General features: G+C 40.9%; 1 protein-coding gene across 1 annotated transcript in view; it reads right to left on the bottom strand.

Moving 5' to 3' along the window:
• The window catches only part of GPC3 (glypican 3), a 686,351-nt gene that overhangs the window by 95,391 nt on the left and 566,999 nt on the right, over positions 1-23,961 (bottom strand). Inside the window, 1 exon segment of the mRNA XM_027837815.1 lies at positions 3,747-3,897. Within this exon segment, the coding sequence (XP_027693616.1) occupies positions 3,747-3,897 (151 nt within the window).

Here is a 23,961-nt window from a genome sequence, read left to right as displayed (position 1 = left end):
AATTTTCCTAATATAATGTTAATTTTTAATTTAATTTTTTATTACATTTTAAGTTCCAAGCATCTCCTTCCCTCCCCACCCCAAACTAGAGAAGGCCACCATTTGACACATATATATGTGTGTGTGTGTGTGTGTGTATTATATATACATATATATACAGATACATATATATATATATATATATATATATATACACACATATGTAAAACTATACTAAGCATACTTTTATTTATCAGTTTTTTTCCTCTGGAGGTAGATAGCATCTTTTTTTCATAGGTTCTTTATAGCAGATTTGAATATTTATAATATATTATGATTTTTCCAAATGTATATCTGAAACCATGAACTAATAGTGTTTACAGTAGGGAAACACAAAGCATTCCCATTAAAAACAGGTTTTAAACAGTGATGTCTGTACTCTCTCCTCCTAGTTAATATAGTTTTAAAAATCTCAGTAATAGCAATAAAGCCTGAAAAGTTAAATAACTCTATGGGTAGACAACATCATTGTGTACCTAGAAAACCCAAAACAGTCAACAAAAAAATAGAGTTAATAAGTTACTTTAGTAAAGTAACAAGACATAATACAAAGTCACAAAAAGTCTCTGAATTTCCATGTACCACTACCAAGAATCAAGATAAATTGATCTGAGGCAGCTGATGGTATGGTAGATAGAACACTGGGCCTGGAGTCAGGAAGACCTGAGTTCAAATCTGGCCGTATACACTTACTAGCTGTGTGACCCTGGGCAAGTCACATAACCTGTTTGCCTCAGTTCCCTCATCTGTAAAATGGGAATAATAATAATTCCTGCCTCACAGGGTTGTTGTGAAGATCAAATAAAATAATATTTGGAAAAATCACTTAGCCTAGTGCCTGGCACACAGTAGGCACTATACGAATGCTTATTCCCTTACCACAAAAGAGAAATATCAAACATTTGCATGTTAACTTGTAAAGACAAAAAAGAGACATAGACAAAGACAACATGTGAATGATTTTGACAGAAATAAAGAATCGAACAAATGGAGCAATGTCCTCCACTCATGGTTAGTTTGGGCAAATGTAAAAAAAAAGACAATACTTTCTAAACTAGCTTTCCTTTAATTCAGCAGTAGTATCCATCAACATGTGAATAGATTATTTCACAAAATTAGATAAAGTCACAAGAAAATTAATATGGGAAAATACCAGACAGGAATATTAAGAACCAAGACAAAGAAGAGCAGCAAAAGAAGCCTAGCACTAGCAGGTAATTAGAAAACTGTCTGTGGCTGGAAAAAAGTCCAAGAAATTGATAAGCAGAACAGACTGGGGAGTTCAGAGATAGAATCCAGGTAATAGAAAAGATTAGTGTTTGATAAGCCCACACTAAAAAACCAGTGAAGAACAGAATCACTATTTAATTAGAGCTACAGGAAAAAAAAAAACTTGAATTCCCCCCCCCCAAATAAAACAAACAACCTCCCAGTGGCTTTAGATCCATATTGTCTACTATATATCACAATAAATCTCACTGAATTAGTGATCTCAACACGTATAAATTTATATACATATATAATCATGAAAAACCTGGAAAAAAGGAAACAATGTGCTTGTTTCAACCATGGGGTGGGGGGGAAGGTTCTTTTTATTTTGTATTTTCTTAGGTCTTTTGTGTTTAGTTCTATGTGTACATGTTGTTTCCCCTCAGTAGAATACAAGTTCCTTACAGTGAGAGATCATTTGCTATACCAAATACTTGCTGAATCACATGAAATTGATCAAACCAGTAAAAGAGATCTTTGGCTAGAGAATGATAGAACCAGTTGTGGTCTCTGAATATAAAAGGATAGTATTGTGTCATGTCAAAGAAATCTTAGCAAATTTGTATGAAAAAAAGCAGAGAGAGCTGAGCAGAACAAGGAATGACATCAGAAAGTTGAGGAGGAAGTCTGCCCTCCCCCACTTCCATGTGCTGAATGATTTTGATTGACTACACTGGTTTGTTAAGGGAGGACTGGTATTTGGAGGGACACAGGGATGGGGATGTGCTAAAGGGGTAGTGAAGTAACCATTGCAAGTAAACAGCATCAATAAAAAATTAAAGTACAAAGAAAAATAAAGTTCAAAAGGGGACACAAACATGGCAGTTGTGTTACTATTGTGTTAAATCTAATATATGCTCTCAAAATATAGCAGAAGTTTGTACAGTCCCCTATTTGTTTCCCATATACTGAAATGTTCTTGTATTATTCATGATTATTGTTAGATTCTAATAAAAAAGGAAACATTTTTTACAAAGAAATCATTTAAGACAAAATCATGGTTTTGATTATGTAAAGACTAAGAGGATTTCACATGATAAAAAGCAATCTCCTTAAAATTAAAAGCAAAGAAAAAAACTGGGAAAAATATTTGAAATAAATCTGATGGATACAGATCTGACATCCAGAATCTATATAGAAACTGATACATAATCTATAAGTTTAAAAATCCATGGTCTCTAATGGAGCAGTGCTTAAAGGATGTGAACAGATAATTTACAAAAGAAATACAAAATGCTAACAACTATATTATTAAAAATAGCTCTTATTATTGGAGAAATAACTATCAAGCCAACCTAAAGATACTATTTTCACTCAATAGAATGGGGAAAATGGGGAGGAGAGTCCAGTGATGCCATGGCCGTCAGGAAACAATCTCTCTAATATGTTGTTGGTGGGACCATAAACAAATGCAAACATTTTAGAGAGCAATAAAGATTACTGAATTTCTCATACCTTTTAAGCCAGTAATTTAATTGCTACTTATCCCCAAAACATAATAAAGAGGAAAAAAAAGAATGCATTTTTTACAAAATTATTCACTGCTGCTATATCAGAGCGAAACACTGGCAATATCCTCTATTTCCAATAATCAGAGAATGGCTGAATAAATTATGATCTATTAATATAAAGAAATATTATAACATAAAAACATAGCTAGTGCCACAGCTAGCAATTTGGACAGTTGAGACAACCAGCTTTAAAGAAGTATTCAAATCAAATAAATTAAGTTGAGGATGAAGGGGAGGCAGACCTTGAGTTGCAAAGCACTGGGAGGGGGGTGGAAGCCCCTAAAACATTAGTTTCATCACTGGAAAATTTGTCATGAGGTAATGAATTATTTTTCCATCACAATTAGTCATAAAAGTCAACGATCTGATCTGTGTCAGGGGAAGGAGGACCCATGCCAAGGAAACAGCTGTTCCTTGAAGTATTGATGAAGTTCATCTATTTGATTATTGGTATTTGTCAAGATCATAGTGAAAGATATCTAAAAATAAGACTTCTAATCAACAAATGCAGGCATCATCAACTTCTTGGCTTACTGGCTGTAGCTCCTCAACCTATCTTAAAATTGGGCTGTCCTCATGTTCTTGTGGCTTTCTCTCCCTTTAATACAAGAACTATCCAAGTACATTGTTGAGGAGAGACAGTTAATTCATCAAGGCCACTTTTGTTGGTGAAAGGGAAAAAAGGACAAGAAAAGCTACATTTGGAATCTGTAAATTCAAAACATAGTGGGGGGGGGGAGGATGGGGAAGTAGAATAGACTTAACCTGGAAGTTTCCCTTTTCTGTCCATTGGTTCCAGTATTCTTTCATTAAGGCACCAATAGCCTTGTGTGTTTGGGGCTGAGAATGGAGTGAGGTGGTGGTAGAAAGAGCTCCATTCAATAGTTCTTGGTACAGAATTTAAGCAAAAGAATTTTTGGTGCTTACCTGCTAAGAAGCGGAGCTGATTCTTCATTCTTAATCCTTCATCACCAGAGCCTCGGCCACAGTCATCTTCATCATCACAGTCGCCACTTTCAACTTCTTCCTCACGATTCTTATCTGAGGCCCGTCTCAATATTGCCATGCTTTTTAGGATCTGAAAGAAAATTACATAAAAGCATTGAATTTCAGAGTTGGAAGGCACCTCAGAGACTACATAGTCTAACCCATGCCTGAGAAAGAAAACTCTTTACACCCAGAGATCTCACTGCTAGGCAGATTCCCCAAGGAAGTAAAGTAGAAAAAGAAAGTCCCTCCCTTATACATAAAATATCTGTGTTACCCATTTTTATAGTACTAAAGAACAGAGAACAAAGTAGATGCCCAAGGACTGGGAAATATCTAAATAAATTTTTGTACATTAATGTAATGGAATATCACTGCACTATAGAAATGACAAATCTTAAGAATCTAGAGAAGCATGAGAAGACTTAGATGAACCAACGCACCATGAAGTAAGCAGAACCAGGAAAACAGTGGGAATGACTGCAACGATGTCAGTGCAAACAACAACAAAAAGCAGCAAAAAATCCAAACTAAAGGCTGTGAAATGATAATGAACAAGCTTGTAGAGGTTGGAAGTGTTTGGACATAGGATACTGCATATAATGTTGAACTTGGTATGCTAGTTAACTTTGCCAAACAATTTTTTTCTTCTTTTTTATAATAAGGGATGGTTCCCTAGGAGAGGCAGGGGATGAATTTATTGGCAAATGAAGATGATGGAAAACCCAAATCTATCAATAATGTATACTTTAAGAAGCTTCTATATAACATAACTAAAAGGAGGTCATCCAGCCTTTGTTTGGGACAGTTCTGATAACAGGAAGTTTTTACATCAAGCACAGATTTACTTCTCTGTAACTTCTATCCTTTTACCCCTACTTCTATCCTTTGGGGCCAAGCATACAAAGTCAAATCCATCTTACACATGACTGCTCTTTAGTTACATGAAGGCACTTATCATAGGATCATAGAGCCAGAGCTGGAAGAAATCTCAGAGGCCATTTAATCTAATCCTCTCATTTTGCACCTGAGGAAACTGAGCTAAGGAGGCCAAGTGACTTGCTCCAGGGGGTCACAAAGATAATCATGATCAGAGATCAGATTGATACCCCCAAGTCTTCTTTTCTCTAGGTTAACCAGTTCCTTCAACAGATCCTTGTATGACCTGGTGTTCTGTCCTCTCATCATTCTTTTTGCATTCTTCTGAGAATTCTCTAGCTTGGCAGTATCTTTCCTAAGTCATGGTCCCTGAACAGAATACAATAATCTAGGTGTAGTCTGACCAGGGCAGAGGCTGGTTGGATTATCCTCTGCTTTATACATTCATTTTCATGTATATTCATACGCACATGAAATGGTACAATTTCCAGTCTCTCCTCTGTTTTCCTTGCCCAGTTATCTTGTCCGTGGCACTATGCTCACACAGTGTTTGCTGAGTTAACAAATGAGCGCACTCAGAGACTTCATGTTCGTTTGAACACGTGTAGATCACTTCTCTGACCAGGACATTGAGAATTTGCCTTAGCTGACTAGCAAAAATGGTGCAGAGTGCCATCATGTCTTTAATTCTTGCACAGGGATGGCTGCTTCTCCATGGAAGGAGTCAAAGCAGGAATCTTAGGTAAAGAGATTAATTTGGGAATGAATTCAATTCACTTCTGATTCAATTGGACAAGCATTGATTATGCCAGGCCCTATGCTAGATGCTAAGGCCCCAAAGACAAAAACAAAGCAGTCTTTGCCCTCAAAAAGCTTACATTTGACTTGAAGGAAACCACCTGTACACAGGTAATGTAAAATGTATACAAAGTAATGGGGGGGGGGGCCAGGAAAGAGCATTAACAACTGGGGAAATCAGGAAAGATCTCTTATAGGAGGTGATTCAAACAGAGCTAGAGATTCCAGGAGATAAGAGTGGAAGGAAGGAGGGCATTCCAGATGTGGGAGATAGGCTATACGAAGGCACAGAAGTGGGAGATGGACTACTATGTATGGGAAACAGTTTGGCTGGAAGAGAGAATGTGTGAAATTGTGAAATAATTCTGAAAAGAGAGCTGAAGCCTTCTGGTGGGGCCAGGCTAATACCTAGGGCTATTTTTTACTGTCCTGGGTCTTCCAGGATAGTTTTAAGAAAGGTTTCCCAGATGGCCAAGTTCTTTATGTTTCTAAATTCCTTTCCTTCCTCACTGTAATATGAAATGGACAAGGCTCAAGTCACTGGGAGATGATGCACAGGGCCTTGGGCCTGGGGATGGTTTTGCTTTTATAATGGAAACAGGTGGGGCCATGTGAGCCACAAGTGGTCCACTAGCAGAGTCCTCCAATTAGGAAGTTTGAGGACCACCATCCTATGACCGTTTCCCTTCATCTTTTTTCTCCCCTTAAAGGATGTCATTAAGGACATCCCTGTGAATAATGTTGAGGGGTCGTCAGGCAGTCAACCAGTACCTCCCAACAGTGTGCCTAGCACTGGCAGGCAGGATACCAGTCCTTGGTGTAGTAAAAAGGCTGGAAGACATGAGCTTAAGGAAGTGCCAAGTCAAGCCTCTTTCCTTCTCTGACTCTGTTTCCTTATCTGGAAAATAAAGATAAGAAAATCCCTCCAACCTCATGGAATTTTTATGATAAAAGGGCTTTTTAAACCTTGAAAGAATATAGAAGTGTGAGTTATTATCACAATCTCACAGTCAGGCAGCAGGCTAGACTTGGGATCAAGAGGACCTGGGTTCAAATCCTGCCTCTTGCCACATACTAGCTGTGTGGTCCTAGGCACATCATTGAACCTGTCCTTGACAGCAGGATGAGGAAGTTACCACATTAGGACCAACCAACGCTGATGCAATCACAAGCTACAATCCATCCCACAATGTGATAATAATGACAACAACAATGATACCATTACAATCCTAAAACGTTTTCAGGTTTGCAAAGCACTTTACATATTGTCACCTCATTTGAACCTCACCACCACCCTGTGACAAAGGTATTATTATTATCCCCATTTTACAGCTGAAGAAACTGGGGCTGAGAGAAATGAAATGAGTTGCCTAGGGTCACACAGCTAATTTCACTCTTTTCATTATGTCTTTCTGCCTCCCTAGTTGAGAGGATAGGACACATAATAATTCAATTAAACAGACATGTATTAGTCACCTGCTGTGTACAGAGCACTGTATATTAGCAATTGGGGAAACAGATTAGATACAACCTAGCCCAGCTCCTAGGGAAATCCCAGCCTAGTTGGGAGATAAGATAGCAACAGAGATACAATACATGCACTACAGTATTATGTGTGTGGTTCTAGGGAAGGTCCTAATCAACAACGCCTTATGCCATTTCCCTGCACACATGAGGCACTGCAAGAGACTGCTAGCCCATCTCCACAAGTCCAGTTTCTATTCCTCAAATCTGTCCTGCATATTCCCCTCAAATTCTTCCGTCTGACACACAACTTTCATATTACTCCCTTGCTTTGAAACTGCCAGTGGCTTCTTACTCCTCCCAAAATCCTTTACCTGACTTTGGTCTACCCTCCCAAATTTACTTCTCCCCATCCACCACAGTGTGCCTGCTATTGCAGCCAGCTGGTCTGCTCATTGAACCTCCCATTCTCCTTCCAGCATCTAGGACTTGGTTCCCTTTGTCCTCCCCATCTGGAACGACCAGCCCCTCTGTCTCAAGTCTACCCAGGCCTTTTCTGAGCCACCAGTGATGACCTGGTGGCGGAGGAGAACTGGATTGGGAGTCAGAGAACCTGGATCTGAGCACATGTTCTGCTGATTTCTATTTGGCACTTAGGCAAGTATCTTTCCCTCTCTTCTTGACCTCAGTTTCCTCGTCTGTAATGTTAGAGGGGATGGAATCGACAACCTCTAAGGGCCTTTCTAATACTAAAGCTAAGATCCATTAGAGGTAGGTTTTTTTTTTTTTTTTTGGCAGAGGCGGGTGGGAGGGTTGTTTTGATTTTGCTGTTCAGCTGCCTTCTTGAATTAAAATGTCTTGCTTAAAAATAATGAAGATAAAACAAGATAAACAATCGAATAGGTTTGCAAACATGTTTTAAGGACTTAGTTTGAGTCCATCTACTCAGCTATGGCTTGGCGTTTTTTTAAACTATGTGGAATTTAGGTTCCATTTCAAAGCCATTAAGCTGGGCTTACAACACTGTTTTGGAAATGTTTAGATGCTCAGGTTTATGCAACCTCCAAGGAGTGTTTGCAGGGCCTAGCTTTCCATGTCCATGGCAATGTAAACACATACTTCACCGTTTGTATCAAAGCTGTGCAGCCTAATGGAAAACAAATGTTTTGACTTGACTCCATTCAACCTAGCTTTTCACGCCACAATCATTTACAGGGTATGTGAATCAGCAAGGGCTTCCACACAAGGGACCTGCCTTTGGGCTCTGCTCCTCCTGATCCAAAGCACCCAGCTGGAAGCAGGGTGAGCTGTTCTAGCTCACTGTAGCTTTCATGGCAAAGGGGTAGAAAGGCAGCATTGGCATCACCCATACTTTGAAGAGGAATAATCACAGGGGAACGATCCAAACTGACTAGGAGAAGCCCAGAATTTTCTGTCAGAGCTAGAATAGACCTCAGAGATGGACCGTCAAGATGGAGAACCTCATCATATAGAGGAGGAGTCGCTTTCTTGGAGGGGAAGAGTCTTCCTCAAGGTTGCTCTATGAGTTAGAGAAAAGGCAAGTTCCCCTCAAGGCATCAAAGAATCTCAGAAAGGGAAGGGATCCTCAGTGGGCCTTCTAGTCCAATTCATACTTGAGGATGAATCCCCTCTAGATCATCCCAACAGGTGGCCATCTAGTTTTTGCTGACCATCCTTCAGTGAAGGGGAGACGATTACCACCTATAGTGGCCCATTCTACTTTCAGACTCCTGTCATTTCAATTTTTTTTGGTCAGTACCAGCATTTCATTTCTTTGGAAGAACTAACTCCCAGTGTGGCAACCCTCCATCAATACAGGTCAGCAGCTCATGTGTAACCTGTAGTCTTAGAGAATTGCTTGGAGGTGTGATGAGGTTACACCACCTACTCATGGTCCCACAGCCAGGGTGTATCGGGGGACAAGAATCAAACTCAGGTCTTCCTCACTCCAAGGTTGCCCTTTTACTCACTGTGATGATTATCAGGATGTCTTTCCCTACATGCAGCTGAATTTTGTCTCTTTCCAATGTTCACTCTTTGCTCTGGGTTCTTCCCTTTGGCACTAAATTGAACAAATCAATTCCTTCTTCCATATGCCAGCCCTTCAAATACTTGAAGACAACTATTGTACTCCCCCCCCCCACTTCCCACACACAATCATGTCCTAAGATCCTATATATGGCTTTTCTTCTCCAGGCTAAACATGCTCAGTTCTTTTCATTGAGCCTTATAGGACATGGTCTCCAGTCCCTTCCTCATCCTAGCCACTCTCCTGTGGATGCTTTCCAGTTTTAATGTTTTTCCTAGAATGGGGTTGTGGGGGCAAGGGGGCGGGGAAGGGGAAGACAAACTGAGCACCAGGGCCAAGTATAGACTAGCAATAGCTTGCCTTGTTCTGGACACAACTTCAACTCCCTAAGCATTTAGTAAATACTTTGCATGCTTCAAAGCACTGTACTAGATATTGGGGATATTGAGATAAAACCTGAAAACAGTCTTTGACCTCAAGCAACTTCCATTGTCCTGGAGATACAACAAGGAAGCAGGGTAGTTAAGAAAAGATCACATGATCCAACCACTAAAAGAAGCAGAGATGAGGAAGAAGGATGTTCCAGGCACGAGGGATGGCCTGGGCATTGGGAACTAGCAAGTAGGCCAATTTGACTAGACTGTAGAGTAAATGAAAATTCAATATATCTGGAAAGAGAGGCTGGAGCCAGATTCTGAGGGGCTTCAAATGCCAAGCTGAGGAGTTTATATTTTATTTCAAAGGTAGTTGGGAGCCACTGAAGGTTCTTGGTTGGTTGGACCTAAGCTTTAGGAAGATTATCTTGGCAGCTGTGTGGAGGATGGATTAGAGAGTCTAGAAGCAGGGAGACCAGTTAATGAGATTATTGCAATGGTCCAGGGGAGACATAGGTCTCTCTTAATGCAGCTTAGCTGCCAGGCCACATGCTTGGGCTAGGAAACTATAGGAAGCACGTGTGTGTGTGCATGTACCTGAGGAAATCCTCCTTGCTAGTTAAAAAAGGAAGATGGCCTGCCCCCACAAAGGCATCTGCAGAGATGTTTACTTATTGTGAGGAAGGGACCTGGAGAGTGGCTCCATCTCCATATGGTGACAGCAAGAAGGCTGCCTACACCCAACCATGTTCCCATCTGGCCCCACCTTCAGCTACTGCCTTTGATTCACAACACACCCAGTTTCTGTTCCCCTTCCTACTTCCCTGACTTATACTTGATGCCTCTTAATATAGAGTTGAAACATATGAAAAGAAGTGTCTACAAATAAATATCTCTCCCATAAAATACACAGTGATGTGAGGGAAGGAAACTTAAGAGTGAGAAAGATGAAAATCACTCTTCTAGGCTTTTCCATTTGACCTTGGATGACTCTTGCTCAATTCACTAAATTCAATAAGTATTAAGGGTCTATTGTGTTCAAGACCCTGTACAAGGTGCTAAAGATAGAGATATGATATGATGTGGGCCGTGCCCCCGAGAAGTTTACAACCTAATGGGGGGAAAGGCATGCACACAAATAACTATGATGGAAGGCAGAATGAAGTAAAGGTAAAAGAGAAATCCAAGTAAAATATGATGAGAAATTGGAAGAAGGAGAGATCACTTTCATGGGAGCAGAAGTGGCATGTGTCAGAAAAGGTCCACCTGAGCTGGGCCTTGAAAGAAGGTAGTGCTGTCAATAGATGAACCCTGGGGGGCAGCTCATTCTAGGTACAAGAAATGGTGTCAACAAAAACAGGGAGGGAGCAGAGAGTAGTATGAGATAAGACTGGACAGCTAGGTTGGCTCCAGGTTGTAGAAGGCCTTGAATGCTAGAGTCAGGAGTTTACACTTTAGGCAAGAGAATCACTGAAGGTTTGGCACAGAGGAGTGGGATGATCAGAGTGATGCAATGGGGAGATGATTCAGGTAGAGTATAGAGGATGGATTGTCAAGGAGAAAAGGCTGGTGGCAGGAAGACCATGAAATGGTATGAAGTAGGATGATATCTCCAGTAGTACAAATAACGACCACCCCACCCATGCCTTTTCATCTTGTGTAACTCCTGTCCATGACCTCATGTCCATGTCTCATCTCTCAGCATCATCGTTGGCTCCTCACTCTTCGGCATCTCACATAGCTAATCCTTTCTACCTCCACGCCATCTTTTGAATCTGTCCCTTGCCCTCCACCCATACAGCCACTACCTTAGTTCAGGCTCTCATTACTTCTTTCCTGGACTATTTCAAAAGCTTTCTAATTGATTTCCCTGCCTCAAAGTCTCTCCACATTCCAATCCATCCTTCATACAGCTGCCAAAGTGATTTTCCTCAAGTACAGCTCTGATGATGTCACTCCTCTGAGCAATAAACCACAGTGGCTCCTTATTACTTCGAGGCTCAAGTAGAGATTCCTCTTTGGGGCATTTAGAGTTATTTACAAGCTTGTCCCAAACTATCTTTCCAGCCTCAATGGACATCACTCTCCTCCGCTCATTCTGTGATCCAGCAAAACTGGTCTTCTCTCTATTTCTTACAGAAGATTCCATCTCACCTCTATATGCCTTTGCACTAGCGAGACTTCGTGACTGGAATGTACTCCTTATTCACTTCTACCTCATCGAATTCTGAGTTTCCTTTAAGTATCAGCTGTGACTGATCCCCTCAGTTGCTTACACCGTCCCCTTGCTCCAATTATTTTGTTTTTCTAACTATATAGATCTTGGCTCCCCTGGCTAGATTATGAGTTCCGTGATGGTAGGAACCATTTCATTTTTTTGCCTCTGGATTGCCAGCACCTAGTACAGCATTTTGCCCATAGGAAGTACTTGCTAAATCTTTTACAGAAGTGCCTGGTCCTGATCTTTTACAGAAGTGCTGGGGCCCATCCATGTGATGTCTTGACTTCTATCACAAGGGTATCCATGCAGCATGCAAGCTGCCCTTCTGTTATCCCTTGCTTTCCCTCTATCATTGGTCTATTTCCTTTCCCAGTCTTCCCTCACTTTGATGATACATTTTATGCCACTTCTTACAAGCAATTGGTTGTTGCTGATTTGCTGTAGCCTAGTTAGTTATGCCCACCATGCACTTTTCCATTACCCTTTGGGTGACCCACGATTTTGAGTTTTCAGACAATGTGGCACCCCATGATTTGCAGGTATCGTGGGAAGAATACCGGTGTTACAGAGATGAGCATTTGTTTCAGGGAAAAGGCCAAGGTCATTGAAAGTATTACATCTCCCAAATGGAATCCCACCCACCTTCTCCTAGTCAATTTTGGGATCAGTAGTGTCTGTCATATATATACATGGACCTGTGTTTTTGAGGTCGTCCATCCAACTGTATATCATTATAGTGTGGACAATAGACATTCTTCCTGTGTGGATAGTTAGTCCAAAATCTTTTGAGTGATTATGGATCTCATTTGGGATGCTCTGCAGCATTCCAGGAATTGATGCAATCAGCACAGTGTCATCCGCCAACAGGAGCATCTGGAGCCTTCACCATCTATAAGGAATGTCTCTTCCATTTGAACCTTAGACTGGAAAATCCTCCATGACAGTGTGAAAAAGCCTTTAGTGACTATACATCTCCCTGTCTTATGTTTCCCTTAAAAATCAAAGAGTCCTCAAACAGTTTTCAGTCTGTTAAACCTTTTGAAGAATTGTGTATGCTTTTAAAATATGCATGGGAAACACCTCGGACTAAAGAGACTTTAAGGCAGTATTTTACTCTACTAAATCAGTGTTTTAAAAAATGTAATCAATAAACAATAAACATGGTGGAATCTAGTTTCCTCTGTACCTTTTAGTAGATATGTGACTATAAAATGCCATTTCTAAAAGCATGCCTGTCCCCATCTCATATTTTCATAAGTGTATATATTATTCTCAAAGATCTTATAGAGATAAAGCAAGCACAGGAATTGATAGTTATTAATAGCTTTGCAATCATCTTTTCAATATAGCAGTAATGCCCACATGATTTCTGAGGATCCCTTCCAAATTCCCACTCTCACAGAAGAGTCTTATATCGAGAAATAAAGCCATTTCTTCCCCTTCAGAGGTGAGAGGGTACCCCTGAGGAGTCACGGGTGATTCTCTAATGACATCATTTTGAGCCCTACCCCAAGATGATCAGTTGAGAATCATTTTAGTCAGTCAGCCTTATGTAGTTTTTAGAAAGGGGTATCCACTGAAGTGGTAGAGGAAGAGCAATAGGTACAAAACATTTCCCTCCCCAGAAGTCTTGGCACACTCTCCCACAAGTACATACAGAGTCCCAGGGAAAGTAGATTCCAGCTTAAGGAGCACAAGTGGCAAAGGAGGTAAGTGAAAGCTTCTAGTTGCTGGTGACTATTCTTCCATTCATAAGGTACTCAGTAAGTCCTTCTTTGGTATGCTGGTCTCTTTACTGAGCTCCTTTTCAAGCTATGAATCCACAGACAGTCTGTTCTTAGTTGCTAATACAGACACTGACATCAGAGGATCTAGGGATCCCTCTAGGATATCAAGGGGAAGATGGCAAGTTCAACATCTTCTAGACCAGGGGTGGGGAACCTGCAGCCTTAAGGTCACATGTGGCCTTCTAGATCCTTAAGTGTGGTCTTTTGACTGAATCCAAATTTTACAGAACTAATTTGGATTCAGTCAAAAGGTCGCAGTTAAGGATCTAGAAGGCCACATGTGGCCTTAAGGCTGCAGGTTCCCCACCCCTGACTGTTAAAACTGATAGGACTATTTCTGGGAAAGGGGCAGGGAGGGAAAGAGACTTGACCAAGGCTAAAGCCAGGCCTAACTAGCTGGATAATTTATAGAGGACCATTGGGGCATGGCCAAGTTTCCTCAACCTATCCAAACATGATTCTAGTACAATATTATTCCAGTTTGATGGACTTTTCATAGTTGGTCTTCAGTCTGTGAGTGAGTGATTGAGATGTGTTCTCACCTAGTTAAGGTAATTGGGCTAAGATGGGGTGGGGTAGTTTCAACCTCACCCTTACCCAACAGCTTGGATTGTTGATAGTTGTTCAAGATCATTCACTTTTTGGGATCTTGACAATCTTTCCTTCAGTGCCCTCAAAACAGTGTTTTCTCCAGTGTGGATATTCTCTCTGTATACTTCATATCCTATATGTGGTAGATAGAGTGCTGAACTTGGAGTCAAGAAGACCAGAGTTTCAATCCCGATACAGATATTTATTGTGTGTGTGTGACCCTGGGCAAGTCATTTCTCTTCTCTCATCTTAGGTTTCCTCATCTATAAAATGGAGAAAATAATCACATTTACCCTACAGGATTGTGGTGAGGTCCAAATGACAACATATGTCGAGTGTTTTGCAAATCTCAAAGTACCATATAAATGTTGTTGTTGTTGTTGTTATTATTATTACTTGGTCCAGAGTCCACCTCATTTCACTTCCTTTTTTTTCTTGAATGTCTTTTCTACTTCTTTATGCAGCCTATTGAGGATAGTGATCTAGTCTAGCTAAGATCACAGTCCTCAATAGGTAGTACAACAGTTTGGTAGCTCCACTGTCAATGATGGAGAAAATAGTTTGTTGTAGAAGTCTTGAGAAATATTTTCAATTTTTAATCTATTTATTGCCATCCTTTTAGTTTTATTCTTAAATACATTTTGGATTATTGGGCTCAACTGGATCTCACATCAAGCTTTATATAAACATGTTTTTGTCTCCACTCATTCATTCTATTTTGTAATATGATATTTGTTCAAAATTTTCTACCATCCTCTCCTGAAAATGAGTAATACAGTATTGCCCTCATCTGCCTTATTTTTCCACTTGACAAAGAAATCAAGTGTGTGCTGGTTGAGATAGTTTTTAAGCTCTTTGAGTTTCCTCGTAGTGAATACTTCACATCAGCTCAATCTTCCATAGATAATGGTGATAGTAGAGGTCAATGTCTGTTCCTTTATCCATTTTTTTCATTGTAATTTGCTCAGTTAAATAGATTAGGTTGGAAAAGTTTTAGTTTTTTGTCATTTTTTTTCCCATTTTTATTCTAATTTGGTGTTGATTCAGATCTTTGTTCTCACAAGTCAAATATAGCTATCTACAGACAGGATTCAGAAATCAGTCTCACATCAGTAACTAGTCTTTTCTGGTCTATTAATATATGGTCAATTTAATTTTTGTGGTGTTATTTCATCTTCATCATGCCTAGCACCTTCAAACTCTTCTTGATGAAAATAATCTCTCTCTCCCATACATGTATATAATCCATTAAACATTGGCCCTTTTTGTCTTTGCCTTCTCTGAACCATAATTTTTGCCATTCTTCCGTATGTCTACTGTTGCATTGAAGTCATTGAATTAACATGTATATGTTAATTTCATTTGGAATATTTTATTGGGTTCTCCATACATTTTCTCTATCTCTTCATCCTCTGCAAAAGATGTTCATCATGAGACCAAATGTCTCCAAAATGATGCTTCTTGTGGTCTTTGGTTACATGATAAAACCACTCCAACAACTCCTCTACTTGCCTCTGCGGTAAGAGCCTTGGAACTATCCTTGCATTTAGCTTTGATATCCTTATATACTTTCTTGTCTCATTTGTAGTGAGACTGATAATATTGATATGATTCAGTTCTTCCAGAAGTTTGTTGACTTAGTCATTGGACAAGGACCTTGCATTTAGAGGATTTGTTGTTAAGTTAATGTTTGTAGGTGGCACAAAACTTGTATGAATTTTAGGACCCTCTGCCATTCAACTCATTATAGAAGAAGAAGGAACCACTTGAGGGCCATTTTGTTTTTTCTTTGTCCCATGATTTGCCATGGCCAAATAATTTGTTTCTAAGTGACTAGCTTGTAGTGATGAATAAACAGCTAGGCTAATCCTTGGAAAGCGGCTATTTCTGAGACCATATTCAAAGCCCTTCCAGCGCGGAAAAAACTTCCAGAGCTCTTGCTTTTCTGGCATGGCATTGGTGAACTAGTTGCCCTCATGCCATATTGGGGCATTAGAGTAAAAGGACTTTGGAAGAAACATTATCAAAGTAGAATTGGCAGAATATGGAAACCAATTGGCTCTGTGGGATAAGGGAGAAGGAAGAATCAAAAGATGACTGAAGATTTGACCTGGAATAGTCAGAGAATATTGCTATCATTATCAGAAATAGAAAAGTTAAAGAAAGAAGCAGGTTTAAGCACAATGATGGAGAGTTTGGTTTTAAACCAAACTTGTTTAGTAAAGATCAGTGAACTTTAGAAAAACCTTTAGAAATCATTAGGAAGAATCTTTAGAAAGATCAGTAAACTTCAGAAACCCTTCCTGGGTTCGTATCCTGACAGTGCTACTTACCACCTGGGTGTCCTTACACCAGTCTTTCTCCTCTCTAGACCACTATTTCTTCCTCTAGAAAATGAGGGTATTCAACTAGAGCAGGGGTGGGGAACATGTGGCCTTCTAGGTCCTTGGGTGTGGTCTTTTGATTGAGTCCAAGTTTTACAGAGCAAATCCTTTCATTAAGGGGATTTGTTCTGTGAAGTTTGGATTCAGTCAAAGGGCTGCACTTGAGGACCTAGAGGGCCACATGTGGCCTGGAGGCTACAGGTTCCCCACCCCTGAACTAGATGGTCTCTACTAAGATCAAATGCTAACATTCTATGAGATCCTGTGATCCTTTCAGCTACCATCATCCAGTATACATCTTTGGGTCTTGCTCTGTCTCTGGAACAGGAGGGTTAACTAAAGGATACAGACAAAAGATTAGCCTTTTTTTAAAACAAAGAAACCTGACCCATCCATTGGTGAATGGCTGAACAAATTGTAGTATATGAATGGAATGGAGTATTGTTGTGCTGTAACAAATGACTAGAGGGATGATTTCGGAAAAGCCTGGAAAGACTTGTATGAACTGATACAGAGTGAAGTAAGCAGAACCAGGAGAGCAATTTATACAATAGCAACAACATTGTAAAGACAACTTGGAAAGACTTCAGAACACCAATCAACAAATGACCAACCACAATTCCAAAGGGTCAATGATGAAATTTGTTGCCCACCTCCTGATAAAGATGCGATTAATTCAGGTTGAAGAATGGGATATTTTTTGGCCATGGCCAATGTGGGAATTTGTTTTGCTTGACTAGGCATATTTATTACAAGGGGTTTGTTTTTCTTTCTGTTTTTGGGGGGTGGAAAGTAGGAAGGAGGAAAAATAGACTTTCATTAATTGAAAAAATTTAATTTTAATTTTAAAAAGAAAGATAAAAGCCTGTTGGCAAACCTAAGCAGGAGGCAGTAAAGCACAAGGTGACTGAATGACTTGCTTAAGGTCAGTGGATTCAGACTTTGAGTCTGGTGTGCTCTTTGCCAATTGGGCCCTCAACAACTTTGCAATCCTGCCTCTGCCCCTGCCCCTGCCCCTGCCCCTTCAATGCCTCTCTCCCCCTCCATCTGGGGCCTCCCTTTGTAAAGAGAACAAACTTCTCATTTTCAGGATCCAGCCAGCTTGAGCCTATGTCAAGACTGGCCAATTAGCCAGAGTTTCCAGGGAAAGCTGGGAGGGAAAGGCAAACAGTGGCAGACCCTCGCCTTCTAGGTCTTCAGGCGAATGTCCAGTGGCTCTCTAAGCTAAGATATCCCTAAAGGGGCTTGCCTTCTTCTTCTGTAAAATGTAGATGATAATACCAGTAGCAGCTAACTCATTGTCTTGTTATGAGGAAAGCTCTAGGAATAAAAGCTGTTGCTCTTAAAATGTTGCCAGATATAGTGAATACTGAAGTTTTCAAACTACTTGACAACATCCCTTTGAGGTAGGCAGTACAAATATTACTATTCCCATTTCACAGAAAGGGAAAGTGGGGGTTCAGACAAGTTAAATGACTTGTCCAAGGAAGTCACCTGCCTGGGATTCCAAGAACAGGTATTCTGTCTCCCCGCCACATTAATCTTAGAGGTTAGCCAAGTTGAAAAACAAGTTAAGGACAACATAGTTTATTATTATTATTATTATTATTTGGCAATTGGGGTTAAGTGACTTGCCCAGGATCACCCAGCTAGTAAGTATCAAGAGTTTGGTCTGAGGCCGGATTTGAACTCAGGTCCTCCTGACTTTAGGGCCAGTGTTCTATCCACTGCGCCACCTAGCTGCTCCTAACATAGTTTATTATAGGAAGAAATAGCCTTGTATGATCAACCAGTTATGTGCCCTTGGCCAAAGCCCTTTCTCTAAAAGCCCTTTTCTTTTTTGTTTTTGTTTTTTTTAGGCAATTGAGGTTAAGTGACTTGCCCAGGGTCACACAGCTAGTGAGTGACAAGTGTTTGGTCTGAGGCCGGATTTGAACTCAGGTCCTTCTGACTTCAGGGCCAGTGCTCTATCCACTGTGCCACCTAGCTGCCCCTAAAAGCCCTTTTCTATAAGCAACCAATCAACAAACATTTATTAAGTGCCAGCCATGTACTCAAAACTGTGCTCAGCCTTGGCGATTGAGTTTGATGATCTCTAAAAACCATTCCCGCTCTGACATTCTAGGATTTTGAGTTTCATGGTCTGTAAAATGGACATAATAATACTATTTGCACTCTTGTACAACCTAGGGGATGATTATGCTTCTGAAGGATTTTTTTCCAATTAGGTAAGGAGTCTGGACTCTGGAGATGGAATCCTGGGGCAGAGGGTGTCTGAATCCTACTATTTTTCTTAAACTAAAGTTTGTATCGACTTGATGGGAGCATCTCCTGTTGTCTGGACGTACCAATCTAATTCATTCCAAACAGACAGCTTGTGGTTATGCTTTTGGGAAACAAAGATTCCTGTCTCTAAAAATAATCTCTAAATCTATGAATCACAGAAACCATGTCATCAAGGGAGGCAATTGTGGTCTAGTGGGAAGAGTGCGAGGCTTGGCATTAGAAGGCCTGCTCTTGGACTCTCAGACCGGCTCCTTATTAAACAGCTGGGAGCACTTCTTTGGGCCCCACATTCTCCAGATGTCAAGTAGGGAGAGCAAAATTGTCCTTACCTCCCTCAAAGGGGGTGTTGTGAGTCTTGATGGACATCATGTATATAAAGTATTTTGAAAACCTTACAACTATATCAACTATCATTATCATCGCCACACTCCATCTCTTGGCTCCGGGCATTCTCTCTGGCTGTCCCCCATGTTCCTCTTCCTTTACTCCAACTACTGATGTCCCTGGCTTCCTTTAAGTCCCAACTAAAATCCCACCATCTACCAGAAGCCTTCCTCAATCCTTCTTCTTTCCAGCATTTTCCTTCTTTTAATGATTTCCCACTTATCCTGTACCTAGCTTGCTTTGCATATATTTGCTTGCATACTGTCTCCCTCATTAGATTATAAGCTCTTTGAGGGCAGGTGTTTTGCCTCTTTTTCTATCCCCAGCACTTAGCACAGTGCCTGGCATGTAGTGCATGCTCAATCAATGTTGATTGAATTCAATTGAATCACCATGACTAGACTGAAAGAGTCAATGTCAGGAGTTACCATCTTATAGAGAAACTTTTGAGAGACTGAAAAGAGCATGGGACCTGGAGCCAAGGAAGTGAAGTTCAAGTCTGAGTTCACTGGCTATGTGAACATGGTCAAGTGATTTCCCCTCTTGGGGCTTCCTTTTCCCCATCTACATAACATGACAAGATTGAACTAGAAAAGCTTCGAAGGTCATTTTCGCTTTGGAATGCCAAGCTTCCTTACCCCGCTCCTCTGTCAAAGGAAGGGGCTGCACTGTATTGAAGGTCCCTTTCAACTGGAAGCCATGTGAGCCAATCTCAAGTCCCAGGTCAGGCACTAAGTGGCTATGTAACTCTGGATGACTCACTTCCTTACTCTAGGTCTTGGGCTCATTTGCAATCTGTAAAATGAGGGGTTGGACCAGATTACCTCTAATATTATTTTCTACCTCTCAATCCCCTAAAGCTACTTCTGAGCTACTAAGGGTCAGCAAGATGCTTATACCCTTTCTGACAAAGCCCCACTTCTGGCACAGACTCGGATTCAGAGCTTTAAATAGGATTTAAGAGAGAAGAGTTGCCATTGTTTCTGTACCATTTGGAGATGATGACTTCTTAAATATAGGGATAGGGATGAAGACTGGCCCTTAGAGCTTCAGGATATAGGGAACTGTCAGATGAGAAAACTCCCTCTTCCAGTGTAGGGCAGCACCTCCTCTTACCTCCTCTGCAACTTTTGGGTTTTGAGAGCTGTCTAAGGCATTGAGAGGTGAAGGACCAGCTAGGACGTGTTGGATGGAGAACTCCAACTCAGACCTCATGGCTCCAAGGTCAGCTTTCTCTCCACTGGGTCCCAGCTGCTTCTCTTCTTAAATACAATACAGATGATAAAGGATGAAGTGTCTTAGTGCAATAACAGTAAATGACCTGGTACCTCCAGAAACAATATAAGAGCTGGCATGTGATAAGAAACTAAGCCAATGAATCGGCAGGTTTTAGTCATGGACACCACCAACCTCCAGGTTTATGGAGTCATAAGAAGTCACATTTCAATAGCAGTTTAAGATATACAAGACACTTTCCTCACAAATAGCCCTATAAGGAAGTAGGACTAACAGCTTGCTCTGATATGAAAGTTTGCAAAGTCCTTTCCTCTCAATTGTCTCATGACACAAATAGCACAAGAATTATTAGCAGCATTTTACAGATGAGAAAACTGAGGCTTAAAGAAATCAAGTGACTTGTTTGAGCCTATATATCAAGTAAGTGGCAAAACTAGGACAAGAATGCTGGCCTTTTGAATGTCATAGAATGTAAGCGCCTTGAGGGCAGGGGCTGATTCATTTTTATCTTTGTATCTTTACTACCTACCATAGTCCCCAGCATATGAGATCAAAGAGTTAGAGCTGGAAGGGATCTCAGAGGCCATGTAGTGCAATCCCTTCATTTTGTAGGGGAGGAAAGCGAGGCCCAGGGAAGTGAGGGGATTTGCCCAAGGTCATACAGAAAATATGTCACCTAGCCAGAATTTAAACTCCAGGCCTCTGACTCCAAATCCAGTGGACTTTTCACTGTCTTCACAGTACTTGGCTACCGATATAAATGCCAATTTTTATTATTATCAAAAATTTAATAAATGCTTATTGAATGGAACTGTGAATCCAAGAATTGTGCTCTATCCACTACATTGGATTTCAGAGCTGGAGAGGGTCTTAGGGATCATATGGTCTCAAAGCTACAACTAGAATGAAGTGACCAGGGCTTTGCCTCAGGGCACCCAAATTTAAATAGCACTGGCAGCACATATACTCCTTTAGCATCTGTGCTGCCAAAATAATTACACAAACTTGAAATTTAGCAGATGCCTTACTTATCCCGTCCCCTCCTTCCTCCAAGGGCTCTAATCCAAGTGAGGGCCTGGCCCATCTGATCCCCATCCTACACCCTGCATACTGTCAGCCTCCCCAGTAGTCACCTCCTAGTGTTCAGAACCCTTTCCACAAATCTTTCCAACAGAATTCATCCAAAAATGTTGATTTAAGGTTGTATTTTGTGAAGCTCTTGCCTCAGGTGCCAAATAAATAATTATTACACTGTAAATTGTAATGCATTCATTTCACAGAGGAGAAAAGAGAAATTCAAGAGGGAAAGTGACTTCCCTAAAGGCACACAGTGAGTAAATGGAAAAGCTCAGACTGCATCCCACCTCTTGTGATTCTCTTCAGTGACCTGAATCTCTGTTGTGTCCAGTAATGCTTGATGTCTCCCAAGGTTCTGTCCTGGGTGCTCTTCTCTTTTCCTTCTATACAATCTTTCTTGATGCTCTCATTAGTTCCCATGGGTTCAATGATCATTTCCAGGTAGATAATTCCCAGATTTATACAGCCTACCCTAATCCTTCTCTTGAGCTGCACACCACCAACTGCCTGGTGGGCATTTTGAACTGGAAGTGCTATAGGTATCTCAAATTCAACATGTTTGAAATAAAACTCATCATCCCACCCCCCCCAAAAAAACCTCCCTCTATTCCTTTGAACTTGAAATGATTAAGACTTGACATCAGATTGGATCTTAAGATCATAGAACAATAAGATTTAGAGGTGAAAAGGACCTTATGTGTCAGTTTAGGGAGAAGGAAAAATCAGAGATGATTTAAGTGACAAGCTAGTCTAGATGACTAAAAGAATAATGGTATTATTAATAGAAATAGAGAAGCTAGAAGGAGTCCCAATTTAGGGAGAGAAGATGAGTTCAGTTTCAAACAAGATGAGTTTGTGGTGTCAGGGGGACACTCAAGTGGTGGGACTGAATTGTAAATATAAAACTGGAATGCTTGAGACAGATGGGGGAGGTGGAGATAAAGATTTGGGAATTATTATAGGATCATAGCTTGACACCTGGAAGTGACCTTAAAAATCAACAAGTCTTATCCCCTCATTTTATCCAGGAGGAAACTGAGGCCGGAGTGGTAAAATGACTTGTCCAGGGTCTCTCTCAGGCAGGATTCAAAGCCACCTCTTCCTGACTCCAAGTCCAACATTGTCTCCAATACATTGTGCTGCTTCAGTCCTATCAAGGTGGTAAATGAAGTCATGGGAGATCACCAAGAGAAACAGTATAAAGAGATGAGTTCCCTGGACAAAACCTTAGGGTACAATTATATTCAAGGTTTAGCAGGAAGATGAAGAACCACCAAAGAGATTGAATGACTTGGCCCAAGTCACATAGCAAGTAAGGGGCAGATCTGGGACCCAGGTTTTCCATGGGCTCCAACGCCTCCATTATTCTTCTACACCAAAGCTCAGAGCTGGAAATCCCCTTAGGGAACATATGGTGAACCACACAATTTACTGAGAAGGAAAGTGATACCTTAGAGGTATCAGGAAAGAGGAAAGCTAGGAGAGGGCAGTGGCAAACAAACTAAAGGAAGAGACCACACCAGTGTAGGCTGAGAAGATGAGAGCTTGAGGGGGCATCAGAGTAAAAGAAAACTTCTTTTGGAAGGATAGGGGAGCCCTGATCAGGGTTGTAGGCTTAGAGGAAGAGGCAGAGGAGGAGAGATTATAAATGCATTCATTGAGGGGGGGGGATGATTGAAGGAATAATGTCAAGGAAAAGACAGATGAGTATCAATGGAGGGGCTAGCTTTGGCTAGGGTCAGCTCTTCCTCTGTGACTCTAATGAAGGTGAGAATGGGTAAGGACAAAGAAATGATGAGAGTCAAGGGAGTTTATATAGAATGTCCTCGGTCTTCTTAGTAAAGTTGTCAGTAGCTAGGCAGCATGGTGGATAGGGTGCTGGGCCTGTAATCAGATAGACCTCAGTTCAAATCCAGCCTCAGACAATTAATAACTGTGTGACCTTGGGCAAGTCAGTTAACTGCTGTCTGCCTCAATTTCCTCAACTGTAAAAAGAGGATAATAATAGCACTTACCTCAGAGTGTTGTGAGAATCAAATGAGATCATATTGGTAAAGCACTTAGCCCGGTGCCTGGCATATAGTAGGCACTATATAAATGCTAACTATTATTATTAGGTGAGGCCATTTGCTGGGAGAGAGGAGGGAAAGACTGGAGGATTGAGAAGAGAAACTTTGAAACAGTCCTTGGAGAGAGATAAACGAAAGGGTGACCAAGCAGTAGCGAGGGTTCCATTGAAGTCGGCCAGGGTACGTTTGTTGTGGACCTCGTGAGCAGTTTCAGGATTTCCTCTCAGCAGTGTTTGGCTGATTGAATGGAGGAGGCAGATGGTTAGAATCCCCCAGGACTGCAGAGCAACAATGTGGGAGGGGCAGAAAATCCAGAGAGCAAGAGATTCAAAGGTAAAGGAGAATTAAATTAGAAAAGGACCTGAGCTATGATAGATAAGGAAGAGAAAGTCTCCAAACAGAGAGGAATGGAGGGCTTGAAAGTCCGGCCAAGGTCAAAGAAAATGACAGGAGAGGGAAGATGGAACATTTTAGTCTTGGAGAGCTCAGGCTCTCTTCCATACCAGGACACACACACACACACACACACACACACACACACACACACACACACAC

Source organism: Vombatus ursinus, unplaced genomic scaffold, assembly GCF_900497805.2.
Source record: "Vombatus ursinus unplaced genomic scaffold, bare-nosed wombat genome assembly UNPS02004573.1, whole genome shotgun sequence".
NCBI classification, from domain to species: domain Eukaryota; kingdom Metazoa; phylum Chordata; class Mammalia; order Diprotodontia; family Vombatidae; genus Vombatus; species Vombatus ursinus.
Note: the sequence above shows the minus strand (reverse complement) of the source record. Positions and strands in the feature narration are given on the sequence as shown.